Raw genomic sequence first — 21,747 nt, forward strand, 5'->3', positions numbered from 1 at the left:
ACCGCGGCGGGTATTCCCAGGTGGTCGAAATTATTCCGGAGCCCTCCACCACGCCACCTCTTTCTTCCTTTCTTCTTTCACTCCCTCCTTTATCCCTTCCCTTACGGCGCGGTTCAGGTATCCGCCGATATGTGAGACATACTGCGCCATTTCCCCTTTCTCCAAACTAATAATAATAATAACAATAATAATAATTGGTTTTGGGGGAAAGGAAATGGCGCAGTATCTGCCAGTTGCCCTAGCACCAATCTTCATTTTTTTCACACGCCGCGGTGGCCGCGTTTCGATGGAGACGAAACGCAAACGCGCCCACGTGCTGTGGTGGTGGTGGAGAAAACTTGTGGACACAGGGGAGTTTAGGACACGCAGGTCCTTGGGCCCCGCACGGCCCCACTGCACTCAAACGTTTATGTCCCGGAGGCTCATATGACGCTGGCAGCCCGGCCTGTGGCGATGGCTTGCTTGGCCGGGTCCTCGGAGCGCAGTATGGTCTCCCAACCCTCCCAAGTGGTAAGGTGCTCTAGGCCCTGCGGGGGAGGATCCGCCGGGCAGAGGAAAATGATATGATCGAGAGTGTATTTGGGGTGGTGGCAGAGGGTACAGGAGGGGTCTGTGGACTTGGCGATAGCGTGAGCGTATATAAGGGGAGGGTAAGGCGCGTGTTTGGAGCCGCCTCCAAAGTGTCTGGTGATAATTGTCGAGGGAGGGATGGAGTGGAGGGTAGAGCCGACGCTCGGCTTTGCAGGGCAGCGTTGATCAGTTCACTGAATGAATGCATATGCGCTCCCGTGAGAACCCTAGATCGGAGGCCGCCCGTGACCGGTTGAAAGAACCCCGGGCTAAAGCGTTGACAGCCTCGTTTCCAGGAGTCCCGGAGTAGGCAGGCATCCATATGAGCCCTGCGGGGGAGGATCCGCCGGGCAGAGGAAAATGATATGATCGAGAGTGTATTTGGGGTGGTGGCAGAGGGTACAGGAGGGGTCTGTGGACTTGGCGATAGCGTGAGCGTATATAAGGGGAGGGTAAGGCGCGTGTTTGGAGCCGCCTCCAAAGTGTCTGGTGATAATTGTCGGGGGAGGGATGGAGTGGAGGGTAGAGCCGACGCTCGGCTTTGCAGGGCAGCGTTGATCAGTTCACTGAATGAATGCATATGCGCTCCCGTGAGAACCCTAGATCGGAGGCCGCCCGTGACCGGTTGAAAGAACCCCGGGCTAAAGCGTTGACAGCCTCGTTTCCAGGAGTCCCGGAGTAGGCAGGCATCCATATGAGCTCCATGTGGCGGGGCGGGTGTCCGGCGAGGGAGCTCAGTATGCGAAATGCAGGGACATGAACTCTCCCGCGAGCAAAATTTAGTATGTCAGTTTTAGAGTGACAGTATATAACAGCTGGGCCTCCGTGCGCGTGATGGCTAGGGCAATGGCGGCCTCTTCAGCCTCCTCCGAACTGGCAGTGGACGATATGTGAAGGGTGGCAATCGGTTGGAGGGAGGGGTTCGTGATAGCTACAACCGCGTCCTCGACTGTGCATGCGGCATCCACCCACATGGCATACGATTCCGTACCATACTGTTGTGGAGCGCCCGTGCAAGAGCTCTGCGGCGGGGTTCGTGTTAGATGGGGTGCATGTTTTTGGGGAGAGGCTTAATTAGTATATAGTTCGCGGTGAATGTGGTGGGGGAGCTGTGTGGGATCCGTGGCTGGTATCCCGATACCGAGGGTGTGTTGGAGTGTCTGCCGGTGGTGGTTCTCACGAGACGTATGTATTAATTGTGTCTGTCGGCGAGCCTCGATAAGCTCACCTATCGTGTTGTATAGGCCTAGCTGGAGGAGTTTTTCGGTTGAGGTGTTTATTGGTAGGTGTAGTGCTGTCTTAAATGCTATTCGGATCATGGCATCCAGGGTGCAGATTTCTCTGCCCTGGATCCAGGGCAGAGAAATCTCCAGGTAGTTTCAGGTAGGGGAGCGTGAAGAGAAAGCGGCTGAGGACGAATACATAAGACGACATAGGTGATGCTCCTTCATGCCCCGATGGTGTCCAGAAACTCGGCGGATTAGGTGGGATATCGACACCGCAGTATGCTTGAGTTTGTGGAGGCCCAGTACCCGGAGAGTGTATACCTTCGGGATACAGCGGTTTTCCAGTGTCACGGCTATGGGGGCTGTGGGGCAGTTTCGGGTTGTGGGGCGGAGTATGAGGAGCTCCGACTTCTCCGGAGAGCATGAGAGTCCGATACTCCGCGCATGTACGTGCTTGGGTGCAGGGTAGCTGCCGACTGCAGAGTATTCTCTATGTCTCCATCACTGCCATAAGTGGCCCGTATAACGTGATATCATCAGCATAGAGTGCATGCCGAAGGGGAGGGATGGTTTCTAGTTTGCGGACGAGGGGGCATATGAGAGTGACATTGAAGAGAAAAAGGGAGAGGACAGATCCCGGGGGGGGGGGGGGGGCACGCAAACACCCATGTGCTGTGCGATGTCGTTGAGGGTCCCCAGGTGGTCGAAATTATCCCGGAGCCCTCCACTACGACACCTCTTTCATCCGTTCTTCTCTCAGTCCCTCCTTAATTATCCCATCCCTTACGGCGCGGTTCAGGTGTCCGCCGAGATTTGAGACAGGTACTGCGCCATTTCCTTTCCCCAACAATCAATTTGTTTTCTCTCTTTGTGCTGAACGATATGTGTTGCTGCATTGACGAAAGGTGCCACATGTGCGGTCAGCGCCCGTCGCCATGGTTAACGTGGCAACAAGTGCGCGCATGGCCTCGCGCTCCTCACAGGTGTGGAGGTGCCGTGCTGGAGATGCAACGCACTTCGGAGCCTTGTCGACGGCAATAACCTTTGCAAGCAATCGCTATGCCTAACACGTATGGTGGTCACCTTTTACCGCATTCTGTTTACAGTTGTCAACACTGTACATTATTAGAGTCAACGCGTTGCTAGAGTGTACTCGAATCTAGACATTATGAAGGAACACAGCCGTGGAGCTCTTTCCTACTTCCATGAACACAGCGCAAAAGCGGAACAGAAAACACACGCACATGAGCGCTCTTGTGCGTCTGTTGAATTGAATTGAATTGGCGGTTGTTAAAGGAAATGGCGCAGTCTCACATATCTTTAAGCGTAGACAGCTGGGCTAGTTGGTTCACAGTCGCATTATGATACATCTTTCTGGCGTGTTCGTCCGTGTTTTTTGTGCACATATCTTTCCCGTCTTTTTCCCGTCCGCCCAACAACGTACTACAGTGTTAACGTACCGTAATGCTGTCAACACTGCCTACAGTAATCTTGGAGGCGTAATGAATGTGTGACAGTCGAGCAGCTCAGAGGCCATGTCAAAAATGATTATCTTCGTGGTTTGAGCAGCGACCGCAAGGTGACGCAGCTTTCGCTATTTGGCCTTACTTCCGCTGACAGGCCGTCGTGTCCCTTTGCTTGCCGCACTGAGGCTTTCCACGAAACTCCCCTCTCATGCCTTTTGCCTCCGGTGCGCGCCGTGGCCGCACGCTGTTTGAGCGGTGCCGAACATGGAACATGAACAAGCACAGTTTAACGTGTTGCTGCAGAACCTGCTGAGCACAGAAAATGATACGAGAAGCAACGCCGAGGTATGAATCGCTTTGTTACTGACGATGTCACCATTTTCCTTCTGCTGTCATTCGTGAAACGTGAACCTGCGCACAGTACCCGAGACGGGCTTTCGTGGAATCCTGTTTCATCGAGGGATTGGAAGCTTTCTCAAGTTCTTCTGCTATGAGCACGCAGCATCAAGCTACGCGATTTCTCTGCAACTTCCAGGGCATCTTAATTCGCGCTGTCCGATCCGGCGGTTTGCCGGGCATCAGGCGGGAAAATGAGCACGTTGCTGGTGCCGCTGCCGAAATCTAAGCCTAACTGACACGACTGCTCCACTTCTTGGTTGAACTGCTTCTCATGTAGTGGATGCATTGAAGGGAAACGTTTCTCAGTGGCTAAGGTGTCGCATAAGAGCCTCAGGTCCGAGATCTATATTGTGGTTTGCCAGTGCTGATCGTTGTCTGGCCACTACGCCACCCTGTCGCGCTGCCCCTCCCGTCAGCTGTCGTGCGCAGCATGTGTGTGCCTGTACTGTACGTCACGTTCTTCACAATCGGGCGATCGGAAAGACAGCGGTATTTGAAGCTGCAAACAGCAGTCACGTATGCTGCTGGTATGGAAATATATGTAGACATTTGAGTATACCTTCTGATATCACTTTATCGTGACAGCGCTTTACTTCACGTCGGCACCTAATCGGTTCGTCGTACTCTTGGGGTTAAAAGCGATAAGATTTGTTTCATGTTTTCGACATGAACGCAAGCCATCGCGAGAGAATGTTCACCGACACGGGAACTACCGTGTGCTAGAGTCATAACCTCATTCCGTAATCTCGTGGATGCAATGTGGTGAAGCACTAGCTACTGCCGGTATTAACGAATTACTTGAGTACATAAGCATTTTAAAGACCCTGCGCAAATTACTTGCATGAAAACATGCGATTACTCCTTGCTTAGCGAACTACGGTTATTTGTGTGTGAACGTTACATGGACGAGGTAAACAGTTCAGTTCATTGCCCACCACAAAAATAAAAGCGCACTGCATGTGTTGTCTTCAGCTTGCTGATTTATTTGGTCGCGTTTCGTAGCTAACAGTACTGTTTTCAGGCTATGGCTATAGATTTTCTGTGCTTCTGATGTCAGGAGAGTGACATACTACGGGAAACAAGGAATGACAAGTGTAGTATCAAGTGCGCGAACATGACGCATATGGCACTGCTAGAGATGCAAAATTTCAAGAAATTTTGAATGGCATGAAAAAAACCGTTTTTTTCAGGGTTTTTTTCATGAAAAATTGGAAATTTTGCAAAACATGACAAAAACAAATTTATTTGCAAAAACACAACGATCAATAATAATGCTCCGAAGTTGAGTCGAATATGCAGTTGTAGATGTCATATTGTGAAACGAACTTCTTGTTCTATTGCACCACGAAGATAAATAATGATTTGCACTTGAGGCGAATATGAAGGTATAAATATCATATTTGTGGAACGAACTTCTTGTTCTATTGCACCGAGAATGGGAACATGAAACCTGATCTATAAGTCACCCCGTATCGGACTCAGAATCACTGTCGCTGGATGCGGCACTACGCGCAGCAGCAGGGATTGAAGTTGTGTCCACAGCTAGGTTCGACTGCACATACACAAGCTTTCGAACGCGTTCCCCTGAAAGCCTGTTGCGAATCCTTGTATGGACGTTTCCGAAACGTGACCAGTTTCGTTCGCAGCTGGCGGATGATGGTGGTATCTGCAGCAGTCGGCAAGCCAGAGGAGTTAGTGGCTGGTTGGTGCAAAGGCCTTGCCACCAGGTAGATGGGGCCACGTGCTTCGCTGAGTCCCAGACCCCTGTCCTGGACCATATTCCTGCGGATGTCCTGTACTCTGCTACGTTGGAAATCAGTTTACCGATGTCCAGTGAAAGGTGCCCTGCTTGCTGAGATATCCACTCAAAACTGTCTGCAATCTGCGCATCGTCCAGGTGTCTTCCTCTATATCTTGCATCCAGCAAATTAGCAGCAATGTGGACTGGTCGCAAACAAAGCTTTTCGCGCCTGGTCATTTCTTTCGCTCGAATCTGTTCCTCGCTTGTCAACGCGGAGGTCGCCAGGTTTGCTGCAAGTTCAGTTCTAATGGAATGGAAGGCTTCTGGAACGTCGGACAGCAGAGCATTGTCCGACTCTAGTGAGGTTATGGCTGACGCAATTGGTGTAATGAGGAGCAGGCAGCTTTGCACAGACTTCCAGAAAGCGTCTTCGTCCAAAACAGTTTCTCGCACGGACTTATTAACTTTGAGGTCACTTAATATCACGGTCTGCTGAAGGGCTTCCTTGTTTCTCAAGAGGCTTTGAAGTGACAGAACCATGCCTCCCCACCTTGTTTTGCTCGGAAGCTTTAGAGTTTCGGATCTCCCTTTACCATCTATTGATTCTTGTTTCTCCTGCAACGTCGCAGCAACGATGTGGGTACGCTTCACGTACTTTATAACTTGCCTTGCCGTACGATGGACATCCTCCAATGTCTTTAGTTTCATCAAATCATTCAAAAGCAGGTTCAGGCCGTGAGCTGCACATCCAATGCATGTGATATGCTCGTATTTGCTTGCAACAATACTGCAGGCTGCTTGCATGTTGCTGGCATTGTCTGTGACTAGCGCCACTACTTTATCGCTTCCCAGCGTTTCAATCACTTTGCAGATCTCGGCAGCAACATACACCGCAGTGTGACGATTTTGGCCTGTTTCAACAGCTGAGTAGAAGAATGGCTTTGGCGTTGCCACGACGAAATTCATGACTGCCTCGCCACGAATGTTCGTCCATCCATCTTTCAACAGTGTCAGACACGAAGCGTCTCACGGTTTGCTCGACGTGTTGCTTCACTCGAGTGTACTCCGAGTCCAGCAGAGGTCCACTCAGAAGGTGTCGAGAAGGCAGAGAATACGACGGTCGAAGCATCTTAAAAGCTGCTCTCCAATGTTCATTCTCAGTCACAGGGAGAGGCACATTGCTTGAGTAGATCGCTCGAGCCAAGGCAGTGTCGATTTGGCTTTGCTGCTCTGGAGTCATGCGGTCTACAAAAGGCGCAATACTCTTGATTTTTTTTGGCAATGGCTGCTCTTCATCGTGTTTGCAGAATTCTGACTCACTTGCTTCAATTGATGACTGAGTTGACACACCAGCAGGATGTTTGGCGTTCGTTTCCTTGCTGCAAATTTCCTTGATGTCCAGTGGGCATTTCTTACACGCCAACAGGTGCCTTGTCAAACGTGTGGCGTTCGGAAATCCATGCTGAACACTGCAGTACTTGCATACTGCTCGCTTTGTCCCGCCAGTGGACGTTTCGCACACAGAAAAGTGTTCCCAAACATTCGGCCGCGGGCGAACCATTGTCACAGCCAGAACCGTGTACCACGCTAACAAAGCGGCATGCACTCCGAGTAATCGTGCTTGCGTTTGTTTTGTCAGAATACAGATGGCAGCACTCTGCAGCCCTGTCCACTGTAGACGATATTGGCTGTAGTAGTTAATGGTTCAGCTTTGTTGCGCCTACATTTCGTTAGATGGCAGTGCGAGTCCATCACGCTTGATCTCGCTTAGTGTTACCAGAGTTTCAGGTGTTACTGTGTAGCCGTCCTACCCAGAAAGCAAGGTTTCTATTTGGCTAAAACCAATTACGTGCACAGCAGCCTATGTTATTTATGCCGTGTGTGTCGCGCTGTAGAATTTGCAGCCATTCTGGTCTACTTCAGCCGTGAGTTCAAGTATCAGTGTGTTTTTAAGTCAAGCCTCGATCTTATATGTGACCTGGCCTTCAACCCGCGTACTCGCAGCACGAACGTTTTAAAACCACTGCCTGGCACCGGCGATGGCGGCTGCTCTCCAATCGTTCAAAGATGCACGCTGTAATGATTTTCACAGCAAAAACCTAAACTGAAAGCAAGCAATCATAAAACCTTGAAATTGCATTGTGAAATTTTCGATGTTTTTTTCCATTTTTTATCGTCTGAAAAAAACAAAAAAACTGGTTTTTTTCCAAAATTGCAGTGTTTTTTTCAGGCCTTCACATCTCTAGGCACTGCACAAAGCAGTCTGATGTCATCTGCCTTAGTGCAAGGTTTGCCTCAATACGACAGCTTGCCTGAATGCCACAATACTTTTGAGTTGCATGCATATTGCTTAAGTGCAGATTTAGCTCTTTTTCAGCTAATAAATGCAATCACACATTGTTATGCAGTGAGTAATGTAAGTGTGCATTTCCAGAACGCAATGTCTTATAAACACTTACACATTGCCTTGCTAAGTTCAATGACAGGACAGGCAGAGTAGTGATGGGTCTAAAAATTAATATTCAGAATACCAAGGTAATCTTAAACGGTCTCGAAGGGAACAGCAGTTCACAGTTGGTAACGAGGTGCTGGAAATGGCTTGGGGCAGGTAGTGACTGCAGATCCGGATCGCGAGGGTGAATTAACTAGAAGAATAAGACTGGGGTGTTGTGAATGTGGCAAGTTCACTCAGATCATGAATGGGATTTTACTAAAATCCCTCAAGAGAAAAGTATAATGTATATCACCGGTACTCTCCAATGGGGCAAAATATGGAGGCTAACAAAAAGAACTTAAATTGAGGGCAACGCATTGAGCTGTCGAAAGGAAAATGATACGTGTAACGCTAAGAGACCGGAAGAGGGTGGAGTGGGTCAGGGAACAAACACGGGTTAATGACATCCTAGTCCAAATCAAGAGGAAATGGGCTGGGTATGTAATGCAAAGTCAAGATAACCGATGGTTGTTAACGGTAACGAACTGGGTTCCAAGAGAAGGCAAGCGTAGCAGGAGGCGGCAGAATGAAATGAAGAAATTTGCGGGTATAGGTCGGCCACAGCTGGCATAGGATAGAGTTAATGGGAGATATATGGAAGAGGCCTTTATCCTGCTGTGGGCATAGTCAGGTTGATGATGATGACCCCGTCTACTAAACAGTTCATAAATGATAAATATTGAAGCTTTTGATAACTTTAACAAGATATTTTCATATTGTATAAGATTCCAAAACAGGTTGCCGTATTTAGTAGGCCAGCTCTGTAAACGATGACATCTTAGGCTCTAATTGTGTTTTAGGATATTTTTGGCCACGAAGCACTGGCATTGTCCTATTGTTTTAATAGGTTGTGCATAGTAGGAATTGAATTAGTGGTAGAGGGCAGTGTAGGAAGGCTCCTGGTAGCTGAAACATGCAAATGAGAAGAATTCTCTTGTTGTTTTGTGGAAATTGTTCCAGTCAGCCAGGTCATGAGAGAAGCTGTGAAATGCTTTTTGGGACATTAATCCATTAATTCTGTCGCGACATACTCTTAAGTCCGATTTCGCTCGTCTATGCCTGAGGCCTGCTTGGCCTTGAACACCAAGCCTTGAATCGGTACCCAAGTGCAAACTGAAGTGCTAGTGCACCTAATTCGCATTTGGCCCAACCACGCTAAATCGTCCGCCATTTTTTTTAAGACTGTGTATACTAGAAATTACGGTATATGAAAAGAGGACCATGTGGTGCTGATATATTTGGAGGCTTTTACTCGTCTATTGTGCTGATTGAGTGGCAACATTGACACTGATAAGTACACGGGGTAGAAAACAACCGTAGTCAAGCCCACTTATAGCAAACGTGATGGTCAGTCGGATGGCGTTTGTTGTATTCAAAGTTTGTAGCAAATGGACTTTTCATATTACAACCAAGAAAACTGAGTCTGACGAAAGTGGCATTTATTTCTTAAATAAAATGAGTTTTGTGAATCTATTTCTTCAAAGCTGAACTTATCACAGTGCTTTCCAAGCTCCGCAGAGCGGTCATGTTTTCCTTGCCGAGTTCTTTGCTGCTAACTTTCTGCTTTAGGAAATTATTATAACTTATAACTAATCGTGGATGAAGCGTTCACAGTAGCTGGTGGGTTCAGCCTCCTTAAATATTCTTGGCTGTCGGGGAGTGCCTGTACTTCATGCAGAATAGCTTCGTTAGAGCAAGTCTCTGTGATGTTAGTGTCTGCACCAACAGTCATCCCATGAGACATCTGACTAGCTGCGTATCAAAAATACGTTGAAAGAAATCCACGTGCGTGTGATTCGCTGGGCTTTCGACAGTGTCATCTGTCGTTCCTGGACTCAGGTTGCGGCAAAGATTGCACAGTGCACGTTGGCATGAATGGATCATCTGCACTATTTGCTGTATGAGTGCTGTCTGCACACGGTAACATCAGAAAAGGCGGACAGCTGACTGAGCAGGAATCGTATGTCACATGACCAGCGATGCCAGCAAGGCATTCCAACTTTTCAGATTGCTCCTGTTGGTTGATTACGGATTGTGTGCTGTGGTTTCGCTTACGACGCTGCCCCTGTCACATGCAGTTATTTCCTCAAATTTGAATTCACTGACTTCTTGGTGCACAGTATCCGATTCTTACTTTTGGAATTTTCTACATTTTTAAGATGTAGATAAATATGGTCAAGTAGGGTTGACAGCAAAAAGTGCTTCCAAAAGAAACTCCTTGAATAGCTGCCATGTCGTTAAGGGAAAACTCGTGGTTTTCATACCATGTATGTGCTGAGCCCGCCAGTGAGAAGAAGATGTCTCATTTTTGTCACATCATCCCAATTGCTGAACGATGACGTAGTCAGAATCGGTCGAACCATTCCTCGTGGTCCTCGCCTGAGGATCCGTTGAAAGTTGGCGGCACCTGCGGCTGCTGCAGGATGTCCAAGGTCTACGTATGTGGTGGGCTCATGGTAGACATTAAAGCTTGTTTTCGCTATCAGGTGTGCTTCGTCACTGTCTCGAACTCGGATAGCTCCTCTTGCAGACTTTGGCTGGCTCAATGGACTGGTGACAGGTCCTGTGGTGAGAAACGAAGAGGGCCGGGGTGTCGGCCTGTAAGGGGTGTCTGGTATATGGACTGCTGCCCAGCAACTCTACCAGGTGTCATGTTGGGGTGGCGGCAGTCCGGCACTTAGGAATACAGAGAAAAAAGGGCTTTCGAAAGAAACTGCTTATTGGGCTGACCTGTGCTTACAAAGAACTGAATGACTTTGCGCAGGCAATAGCAGCAAGCATACTTGATGGTCGCTGCACAGAACGCCTGCTGCTCTCAGCTGTGCTCAATTTAGGGCTGGCAAAGAACTATCGAGATAAGGTGCCAAAGCAACTACAACAGTTTGTCTGCTATCATTCGAGATAAGTCTGGGAGCATCTTGCATCTCAAACAAAATGATAAAGCTGAGTGCTAGGGGTTTGAGCGTGAACAAACAGTAGAAAGATTCCTGGCAATAGTAAATCCATTAAACAGCAGTATGTGTCACCTTGAAGATGGCGCTATAAATGTGTTTTTTTTTTAATTTTTGTTTTCACATTTTCAGGACTTCAGAAATCATTTGACTGATGTTGTCTGCCACACGAAAATTGCGATAATAATCGTCATTGTCATCTCTAGTGACTGAAAGCTGCCGGTGCCTCATTGGGGCTGCGTAAAACTGTGAGGAATGTGAGAAAACGAATGCAAGTTAGCGCGAGGGCAAACTTTTAATTTGGAAGTAATAATAGCCTTCTCTGGTTATAAATGTAGCCCAAGCCCAAGAACTACTCTTGTGGTAAGGCTTTTGACTTTCTAGACTATTATTGTCGCTTCCAAAGCTGTTACATTTATTTAGTTTGGCGGATTTGCCTATCATGCTTACGTGGGAATTCTGTTAGTCACAAAGACAGTGTTGCTTGTAGCTGTGAAATGAGTGCAGGCTTCAACACGTGAGGTTTGGCTGGTGAGACCATAGCAACTGCAACCCTTTTCTTTGCTTATTGCAAGCCCACCTGCTCTGTGTTATCTTTGTGATGTATGTCCTTTCCAGAATTTGTACACTGAACCAACCGTTACACCGGTAGAAAAGGTTGGCCATTTTCTTTAGTGCACGATCTGATGCCTTATTGTGCCGTGTTGTGAATAGGACTCTACTGAGGCAGTATCTTGGTAGTGGTGAAGTGCAGTTTTGGTGTAACCTCTTAGTCTTATGCATTGCCAGGGCTGCTGCATAGTGTGTGACCCACACTGTGCAACCTTCTAAGGTATTCGAGGAGGGAGAAGGGTAAATGGTGTCCTATACGTGCAGGCGGCCTACGATGGCATTCCTGCCAACAACCGAGCGCTGTTCCTGCTTGGGGCCCTGGGTCCCACTTCAGGACCGGAGGACGTGCGGGTATTGGCAGCTGTGTTGCTGCGGCGCTTGCTGTCGACCGAGTTCGATGCCTGCTTCCCCAAGTTGCCAGCCGAGGCCCAGATACAGATCAAACAGCAGCTGCTTCATGGCATTGAGACGGAAGCTAGCAACACTATGCGCAAGCGACTGTGCGAGTGTGCAGCCGAACTTGCTCGCAAGCTGATCGGTAGGCTTCTTATCTTTTGTAGAGCTGTGTGTGGTGTTTTTTTTTTTGCTGCATTGCGTCTTTTCAATGTACTGGCTGTTTCCTTAACCACGTAACAGGGATAAAAAAACTTGTGGAAGCACCGTACAGAGGTTTGTCAAAACTTAATGAAGGCTTTGTTTTTTTCTCTGTATTGGTGCGCTCTAGTTTTTCTCGCTGAATAAAATAGCCAGCTTTGCCTCCTAGAGCAACAGTATGCATGCTAGGTGTGCCTGTGAAATTTATTTTTCTGTTTTGCATTCATGAAAGAAAGTTATGCAGATTGTAGAGTGAAATTTTCTGTATTAAATCGTGTTTTAACTGTTGTGATTGCCCTTTGGTTTATGGTGTTCATACACATGAGGAATATATGCTTATTTGTAAAAGCTATTGGTACGGTGCTGAATGGAGTAGTGCATTAGAGAATTGTCGGCTGCTTCAAGTCAAAAAAGAAAAAAGTGGCCTTTTTTTACCTGTTATCTGAGACCTTATTATGCTTTGAAAGCCACAGCTGATCCTTCTTTAAGATGTGCTCTGCTCCTATACTCCGTTTCGTGCATCAAGTGCAATGCTGTCAAAGCTAGTGCTCTTGTTTGCACTGCCTACGTCCTCTATCAAAAAGTAGTGCGTTCCTTCTGGCGAGTGAAAGTCAGTAAATGCTTTGCCTCTGGGCTTATTAAACTTGATTAAATGCACTCTTATTGCTGTCGCTTTCTTGTGCCACAGAACAACCATCCTTTAGTTTTTCTTGCGGGCTACTTCTGCACCTTTCACAGTGTTACATAGAGACTAAACGAGGGCACTGCACCCATGGGTGCGCTCAGCCTGCTTGGCCGATGGGCTACAAGCCTTGGCAAATGAGCACCCCTCTCGTCATGTTTTACGTGCCATTGTTTTGCAAGTTTCAGAAACTTTCGCAGCTTTTGTCGGCATAACTGAGCATGCTAAACCATTGGCGTGCCACGAAATCTGGCATTTTTTAGAGTTGAGAGTTGCACCAGACATGCTTTGCCAGTACTTTAATCGCAATCTCCTTGGGTGTTGGAACAGCCCAGCTATCATGTACTGCCTCTGTTCACAGGAATCTCTGTTTAGCGTCCGTTTCTTCTGATGACTGCTGGCGCTTTGGGAATGTCAGGCATCAGTGTGGGACCCAAGCTCGCTGTTGTCTCCATGGAAAGCTGGCCTTCTCTTGTTGCTCCTCCTTGCATGCTACCTTTGGGTGTCCTCCTATTTCTGCTTTTTGTAGGTTGCCTGGCCATCTTTGCCATTGAAATCTTTGGGGGGCCTTTTCCCTCTGACTGCATCTCCCTGTAATGGGGTCTTGGTTGTATGTTTAGTGATCTGATTGGTGACAATTGTTCCGTCTTGTAGCAGTTCGTGTTCTCGGGAATCATTTTTGTTACCTTATGTCATTCAGCTTGTACTACTGTTCAATCTTCTGTATTGTGTAGATGACGATGCCAACAACCACTGGCCAGAGTTTCTCAAGTTCCTGTTCTCATGTGCCAGCTCCGCAAATCCTCTGCTGAGGGAATCGGCCCTGCAGATATTTACGTAAGTATATGCAGCCTTCTGACCTTACTCATGTGTTAAACCTTGTCTTCTGCTGTATTCCCTCTGTCAGTCATGCTTCCGTAAAGCATGCAAATAGACCGAGTTTTCTGACTGAAGTTCTTGTGAACTGTAGCGATTGAAGACTTAAAGAATTTTAATAAGCTTGGTGCATTTATTCGCGGTATTGTACAGTATGCTTGCATAGTCAGTCATACAAGTGTTGTAGCGGCTCTCTGTGTGATGTGCACAGTAGCTTGCTTTCTTTTTATTGACAGCTCTGTGCCTGGAATATTCGGGAACCAGCAGAGCCGGTACCTGGACATGATTCGACAGATGCTGGTCCAAAGCTTAGCTGATACCAGTAATGCCAATGTGAGTGCGTCCTGATTGCTCTGTTTTGATTTGAATTGAATTGTGTTCTAACATATTGCAGTAAACTTGTTAGTACGTAGTTGAACTTGCATACCTTGAAATATCAGTAAAGTCAAGAAAGTTTCTCGTGATGCACAGTGCCAATAAGCACTATTTGCTTATCATCACATATCTGAAAAGGTTTTTGTGACAAAGTCGGGGTGTCTTGAAATCTGAACTATGGAAACTTGATGGGGGAAGAAAAAGGCTACCAGCCAGGGGATTGCGCGGCCTGTAGGCCATGCTGTGAACCAACAAGCAAGCCTGTGTTAACGCATCAGGGTATATGCTGAAATGTGATGTTAATTTGCATGGTTTTCAATAACAATAGCATCAACTTTGCATAGAGCAGATTTTTGATCCCTTTTGCTGATACAGTAAAAGCTCGTTAATTCGAACTGACGCCCGGTTCTCGGCACAGCCCTGTGTATTTCAATGGGGGAAAACTCCCGATAATTCGAACAAGTCGGCATCCACTACGGCTAATTCGAACTGGGAGCCACTGGCTGACACCGCTCCTCGTAGATAGAAGTTGACCGGTAGCGAGTAAAAAACGCTCCAAATTTACCAGAGGTGTAAAACAATGGAAAAGAAAAAAAAAGCCGATTGCATGAGGCTCGCGGAGCCCACGTTCTGGTGCGTGCCGTAGCAGGTTATCGCTGCCGGAGCACTCGCCTGCACTGCTGATGCTTCGGCGCGAGCTGTTCCAGGTTTTTGTTGTGCCACGGTCGCTAGGTCCGATTACGTGGTGTAGTATGGCGGTTTGGGCGATGACGGCTTTTGTTGGTGCTGCGAGTGCGAGCTACGTGGACAGCAGCATGGTGACGTCGGAGCCCTTGAGTGACGCCGATACAATTGAGGCTGCATGCTCCCAGCAGACGTCGCAGGGCTCACCTACGGTGAGAACAACCGAACGAGACTGTGCCACCGCCAAGTGCATCTGAAGTAGCGTTGGCGCTTGATGTTGCAGCATGCCACTTCTCTGTCAGTGAGAACTCTGACGTTGCGCAGGAGCTTTGGGCAAGCGGCAGATGATGCTGATGGAGTCTTGGCAGAAGAAATGCAAGCAAATGCACTTCGCTGATTACTTTTATTTTTGACAACCATTCCCCGTAAATAATTATGTTTTGGAGCATAAATAGCGTCCTATATTCTAGCACTAAAGCTAGCTGCTCACGCAAATGCATTCCAGTACTTGTTTCTGGCACATAACTGGCCGATCAGTTTATTTCATTTGCCACTAGGACCGGATGAATTTAATTCTCAGAATATGCTCGCAACAAACATGTACAGTGAAAGCTCGTTAATTCGAACCACAGTGATTCGAATTTTCGGATAATTCGAACTACACTACTTGGTTCGGCCAAGCTCCACAGAGATCTGTGTATAAAAAGCCCGGTAATTCGAAAGCGAGTTGGTTCCACTACAGATAATTTGAACCATGCGCCGCCGCGTCTGGGCGGCTTGGCACACAGCACCTGGCCAAAAAATAAAAAGCACCTCCACATTGTTAGATGCTGCGCATTTCCTAAACGGGGACAGAAGATAGACCCAGATAAAACCGTGGAAGAGTGGGTAAAGCCTAAATGAATCACCGGCGGGTGGCCGGCGGCGCAGGAGGGTAGGGGTTGGCGGTGGCGGCTGCCTACAGTTGAACCCGACTATATCGAACTCGTTTATATCGAATTACCCCGTATATCGAACAATTTCTGAACACCATAATGTTACAATGAGAACATATAGGAAAAAGTACGGTTAAATCGAACAAAAATAGCAGTCGCACGCGATATATCGAACTTCAACACTGCGAAATTTCCCCAGAAGTTGGCTTTCCTCCGCGGCAGCCAGGCCAGCTGCCGACACCTCCCTCCCAAAGTGGTTTTAGCCCAACTCCGTGTGTGTGGCGCGGCTCTCCCTCCCTCAGACAGCCACCCCCTAGAAAAAGTGGTTCAACCCATCTTTCGCTCTGTCACAGCCACGTGCGCCTGCACACAGTTAGTTGCAAGTCGCGTCCTCGGAACGTAGTGCTCGTCCGCTCTGTTTAATGAGATGGCTGCCGTGACTTGACAATATCCGCAAAGATAGAGATTATCAAAAGAGTTGAGTGTGGAGAAAAGAAGTCGGATGTCGCCGCAGCATACAGCATCCCAAGAAGCATGCTGAGTACGGTCTTGAAAAATAAGGCCGACATTAGGGCTAAGGCGGACAAGAGGCCTGGTGCTACCAGCGCCCACCGTGTACGCACGGCTGCATATGAAGACCTGGAGGCAGCAGTGTACAAGTGGTTCCTTGATGTCAGGTCACGGAACATCCCTGTTTCTGGCCCCATAATTGAGCAGAAAGCGAAGGATCTCGCTTTCATGCTGAACAGACCCGACTTCAAAGGCAGTTCAGTTTGGCTGCAGCGCTTCAAAGAGCGCCACAGCATTGTCGGCCGGGCTGTCACCGGTGAAAGCCGCGCGGTGGACGTCAGCAGCGTGTGAAAAGGCTTGCACAACTGGACGAGCGCTGGCACTCTGCCAAGTTCGCTTCTCCCCCTTGCTAGAGCTCACATCAAAAGGTAAACACGCCGTGATGTTATCGCTGCACAGCATCTTGGCGCACTGGCAAGAAATGCGTTGTGGACCGTGATGATGCGAAATGGAAGGAAGCGTTAACGACTGATGCTTTTTTTTTTTCAAATTCTTAGGCAAAAATCGGGGGTGGGTGGGTTCATTATGCGAGTGGGTTCGTTACACGAGTAAATACGGTACATGGTACCGCAATGCAAATGGTTCTTGTCAGTTTTTTCGAGGCCATTCGATAATTCGAACATCGGATATCAAACATCGGATAACTCGAAACTTTTTTCCCAGTCCCGTGAAGTTCGAATTAATGAGCGTTTACTGTAGTAGCGCCTAGGTCGCAATTACGTGTCTAGATGTGATTGCTTCGGGTTCTGCACACACAGCGGGGGGCTATAACCGCTCATTCTAGTGCCCATTCGATAATTCGAACAATTTTCCGGTCCCCTTCGAGTTCGAATTAACGAGATTTTACTGTATCACTTTGAAAAGTTACGGTGTCGGAGTTGCTTTTGAGTTTTGTACAGCACTAGCATTTCAAGTAGCTGACCCATTTTCATCGCATGGGGCATTGGCTCGAACTATGAAGGTTGTGTCATGGTGATTCCTTCTGTTGAGGGAATCGGCACTGCAGGTATATGTGAAATCTGTGCGGGTGCTGCAAGTGCTCTTCTCCACTGGTTATTCCTAATTTACTGCTGTTGAAATGGATTGGTTTCTGTGGCTGCCTGATAAGTCACGGCAGCGAGGAGATTTTCCCTGCTGAGTGTGGTTCTCAAGGTACCTGTAATTCCACTTGACTGCTCCTTTCCAGCTGCTTCTACTGATCATTTCCAGTTGGCATCATTTCTTCTGTGCAGGTCCGATTTGCAGCTGTTAAGGCCATCATCGCTTTTCTTTTGGTGCACGAAAAGGAAGTGTCTATACAGAGAATGTTTACGGACTCTTTGCCTGTCATGCTGCAGGTGGGTTAATTTTTTTTTTACTGTGTTGGCAGTGTAGTTGTCATTCCACAAAAACACTGCGGTCTGTACCTGATACCCCTACCCATCAAAGTCCATGTAGCTGTGGTAATAAAAAGAGATTACAAAATCAAATTCCATGATGGGATGGAAAGGTGGTTAATGTAAAAGTGAAATGTATAGCTAATACTGCTAACGCGGATTTCTTGCTTCACATTGAACGATCACCTGTGCAATTTGGGCGGGGTAGGTCTTATATTTAGAAATTGGGCTTTTCGATTTTTATTTTTGAAAATTAGGTGGACTTTTTTTCGGTTTTTATTTGAGGACGCTACCAGTGGTGTAACCAGAAATTTTGTTCGGCGGGGGTCTCATGTTGCAGGGCAGCCTCCTTATAGAATTTGTGGAGGAATCAGACGCAAGAACAATAACTGCATTGCCATTGACAATGCCATTGTGTATTAGATAGCGCTACACACTGTCTAGACGAGTGAAATATGTATTCTTTAAATAAAAGAACGTATTCGTATGTCTTAAAAATCGTGGCAGACATAACTGATACCAATGCTTCCATGTTTTTGCGTATTTAATTAGTAAAGAAAATATCAAACGAAATCTAAAACTATATCAGTCCGAAACCAGCAAAGCAGTGCATGGCGCAGATGTGAAAAACACAAAGGACATGAAATGAGCAAGCAGAGGACAAACATTTTAATGAATCGTTGTCGTTCAAGAACCTTTAGATTTTTTTACATATCCAATGGCCAGGGAAAAATCTCAATGACGCTGGCCTTCGTTCCAGTGTACTGCGCAGCAGCAGCTGTCACCGGTCATGTATTGCGAGTAATTGCACCGAAATTTTATTTGCAACAGCGAGTAGATGTATAAACGAGGAGTTCTGCAAAATATACATTAGAACTGCGAAGATAAAATGGAGTATTAGAAATGCGAAGATACAACTTGATAAAAAACAAGAAATTGTCACCGGAAACAAAGTCACTGTGTGTATGCGCAAAACCTCGCAACAGAATATTTAAATACACGTATGTCTCCATTAAATCTACGTATCTAAGCAAAAGTCACTGTATACAATGCGTCAAAGAGGGCAAATGAACATCTTGCGCAATCGCAGATAGTAAACTTTTGCACACGGAAAGACAGACGATCCAGGCAAGAACAAAACTAGTAGCAGAAGTCGTGATATGTACTTGGGCTTTGCTGCGGTCGCAACAGCACCATATGGATAGAATAATAGAGGAGCAGTGCAGGAATCAATACGAAAGTATCTATTTTTTAACTGCCTGAACCCATAATTACATAAGGGTATTCCTTTGATTCAAAGAAAAAGTAAAAGCAGGTAGATAAAAAGGAAAGAAAAGGACAAACGAAAGCCACAAATGATGCCGTAAGTTGAAATAACCAATATCCGAGTGTGTAGGCTGGGAAACACCATGTGGGCAGGGCTTTCAATGAGTAAGGTCAATCAAAATCGGTTATTGATGTCCTCAAAATTTTCATATTCGCGTAGTAATTTTGATCGTGATGCTAACTGTTACAATGAACGGCACAGATTTCTGCGGTATGAACAGTCGTACATTTTCGTAATTGCTCGTTCGCGCCAGAATGTCATTTCTAGTCTGAAAAAGGCATTGTAGGTGACAAAATCCAGAATGACTTCTGGTGCCGAAGGTTGTTTTCGTCAGTGGTATGTGACAGTTTGAAAAAAAATTTCGGGGAGGGGGTCTGTAGCCCCATAAGCCCCCTCCTCTGCTACGTCCCTGGACGCTACTTTCATTTTTTTTCGCCGAATGTTATTTTCAACCAATGAAATACTGACTTTTTTCGGCGACTCGATGTACCAATTCTGCGTGGCCAAATGTAATTCAAAGTCTCCTCGATACTCTTGTCAGACAATACTGCACAATTTATTTACCAGTAATTAATGTACAAATAGTAGTACTTCGAACTGTGCTTGTAGAAATTGCTATCCTCATTAAAAGAGTAGCTCAAATTTTATGAGAGAGCCAGCAGACAAAAACTGAAGTGGAAGCTTGCTTCTAAGATGTCACGCTGCGTGGAGAGCGAGGGCAGGGCATCACGTGGTCTGCTTGTTGATGGCAGCAATGGAAGCGGCGCTCGGTAGCCAAGGCATACTTTTTCATGACACCTATTTGTTGCTTTGTCTGAGTGTCCTACGTGCTAGCTAATTAACCGAATAACTGCTCTAGGCAGGTGATGATAGTGAAGAAATGGCGCTTAGTGCAGAAGATGGTGAGGAGATGATGCTCCCCGGTCTGCAGAGGCGTGAAAGCTAGCGGAGCAATACCTCAAATCACACAACTGCAGTGCTTAGACTACAATACCATCGTCGCATCATGGCCCTGATTTTCCTACTTTTTTTAATTTTAAACTTTAAGGGACTGTAACTTCCATTCAGCAGTCAGCTAGCTATGTCCCGCAAGCAAAATGTACTGACATTGTTCGGTTAAAACTGAATGTCAAATATTGGTCTTTTTCGGTTTAAACCAAAAAGTCCGACCCCCACTTATATTTTGAAAGAGAACACTGGGTAATGTTACTTCCTATATTAGGACACAACTTAAGAAAAAGAGCAGTTGCTAACAACTGGCCGCAGTCTGCAGTGTCCTGTATTATTACTCTGCTTGCCTGTCATGGCACTAAGCAAAAGGAGCTTTGTAATGTTTGACTGTATCAAACAAGCTAGAGGTGTAAAAATTCCTGAGCTTATGATTTTATCTTGACATAAGTGTCTTGTTTTGGTAATGAGAAAAGCTCTAACAACGGACTACTTTTTTGTCGCAAAGGAATTATGTGCGGTGATTGTGAATCTGGACGGAGCTTTACAGCAGACTTAGGTTGTATCAGACTAGAAAAAAAAGTGCCAGGATGTCTGCCTATCGTGTAGTGTGTGGGGTTGACATGGGGAGATAAGTACGTTCTCCCCACTCAATCGCGGCTGACACGGTTCAAAGCCGCCCGGACCCCACCCCGTGATCGCGTGCGCTACCGAGCGCTCGCTGACCACGGCGGGCCTTGCTCTGAGGGAACAAAGGAACGACACACTGGCCGACACAAACAGGCATTTATTGCTACAGAAACAATAACGCCAGCTAGCAACAAGGTACGCTAATGAATCGAGGACGTCCGACTCACCAGCAAGGTTCCGAGCGAATGTTCGCCCACGCTAGGGCAAGGGATATATCCTCCGAAGGCCGGACGGGACGAGTACGGGAGCCTGTCTCCCCGTCGCTTCCTCGCCCCGCCGGCGAAGAGCGGAGCCGCGAGCGACACGTTCGCCCGCACCGACGATCCCAGCCGAAGCCCCCCATGCCCCCTCTCCCACGCGCGGGCTTTGGCAGTCTCCTGCGCAGCGATGCTGGCGCCCTCTCTTGCCAGTTAATGTAACTGACAAGGGAATGCACTCAGCCTCGAGGTGAGACTGCCGCTGCACGGTGCCTCGCGGGAAAGCAAACTCGGGGGGGGGGGGGGGGGGGGGGGGGCTGCAGGGCAGGTTCCCACAAGTGTTAGTGCAAAAGCACTACTGCGGACGTACCAACCCCGAGCAAGATTCTTGTCCTGTGCTCCGAACTTACCTGAGACTCGGGTAAGCTTGGGTAAGTTGTAACGAGGTTTGACTGTATTGTCGTTCTGAATGAATGCAGGTGGCTTCTGAAAGTATACAAGGACTTGAAGACGACAGTGTGCTGAAATGCTTCGTGGACCTGGCTGAGGCATGTCCACGCTTCTTCCGTCCTCAGTTGGACGGGCTGATGACGATCTTCATTCAGGTAAGCTCCCCCGTGGTGTTAGGTTTTCGTTGTACATGAAAAAGCTGGAGAGCAGCAGGAGCATTGATGTTCATGTACAGGATGGGGTGTCTGATATTGCGCGGAAGGATCATCATTTGGTGCTTTAACGCACATCTTGAAGGTAGCCTTGTTAGCATTTGTCTTCACAGTGTGTTTTGCTGTCTTGTGCTGAAGAATCTCGAATGCAATTCCAAAACATAATTGGAGGCACCCTCGTGTTCCATTATCATGTAATGCCAAACGAGAAATTAACAAGCAAGCAAATTTGATAGAATAGAAATTTCAATACCTGTGCTTTCGTTCCGTTTCTTGGTAAAAATCAACAAGTTTTTCGGTAGTCACTACAGTGAAAGCTCGTTAATTCACAACTCATTAATTCGAAAATTTGGATAATTCAAAATAGTCATC

At 47.2% G+C, this 21,747-nt stretch overlaps 1 protein-coding gene across 1 annotated transcript in view; it reads left to right on the forward strand.

Moving 5' to 3' along the window:
• The first annotated feature begins 3,444 nt into the window (after window positions 1–3,444).
• Karybeta3 (karyopherin beta 3) overlaps window positions 3,445–21,747 on the forward strand; it is a 58,514-nt gene continuing 40,211 nt past the window's right edge. The window contains exons 1-6 of the mRNA XM_077660373.1: window positions 3,445–3,607; window positions 11,724–11,997; window positions 13,470–13,572; window positions 13,848–13,944; window positions 17,408–17,512; window positions 21,193–21,318. Of these exons, the coding sequence (XP_077516499.1) occupies window positions 3,527–3,607; window positions 11,724–11,997; window positions 13,470–13,572; window positions 13,848–13,944; window positions 17,408–17,512; window positions 21,193–21,318 (786 nt within the window). The 5' untranslated portion in view covers window positions 3,445–3,526. The remainder of the gene's footprint in view (window positions 3,608–11,723; window positions 11,998–13,469; window positions 13,573–13,847; window positions 13,945–17,407; window positions 17,513–21,192; window positions 21,319–21,747) is intronic.

Source organism: Amblyomma americanum, chromosome 3 (genome assembly GCF_052857255.1).
Source record: "Amblyomma americanum isolate KBUSLIRL-KWMA chromosome 3, ASM5285725v1, whole genome shotgun sequence".
Lineage (NCBI taxonomy): Eukaryota > Metazoa > Arthropoda > Arachnida > Ixodida > Ixodidae > Amblyomma > Amblyomma americanum.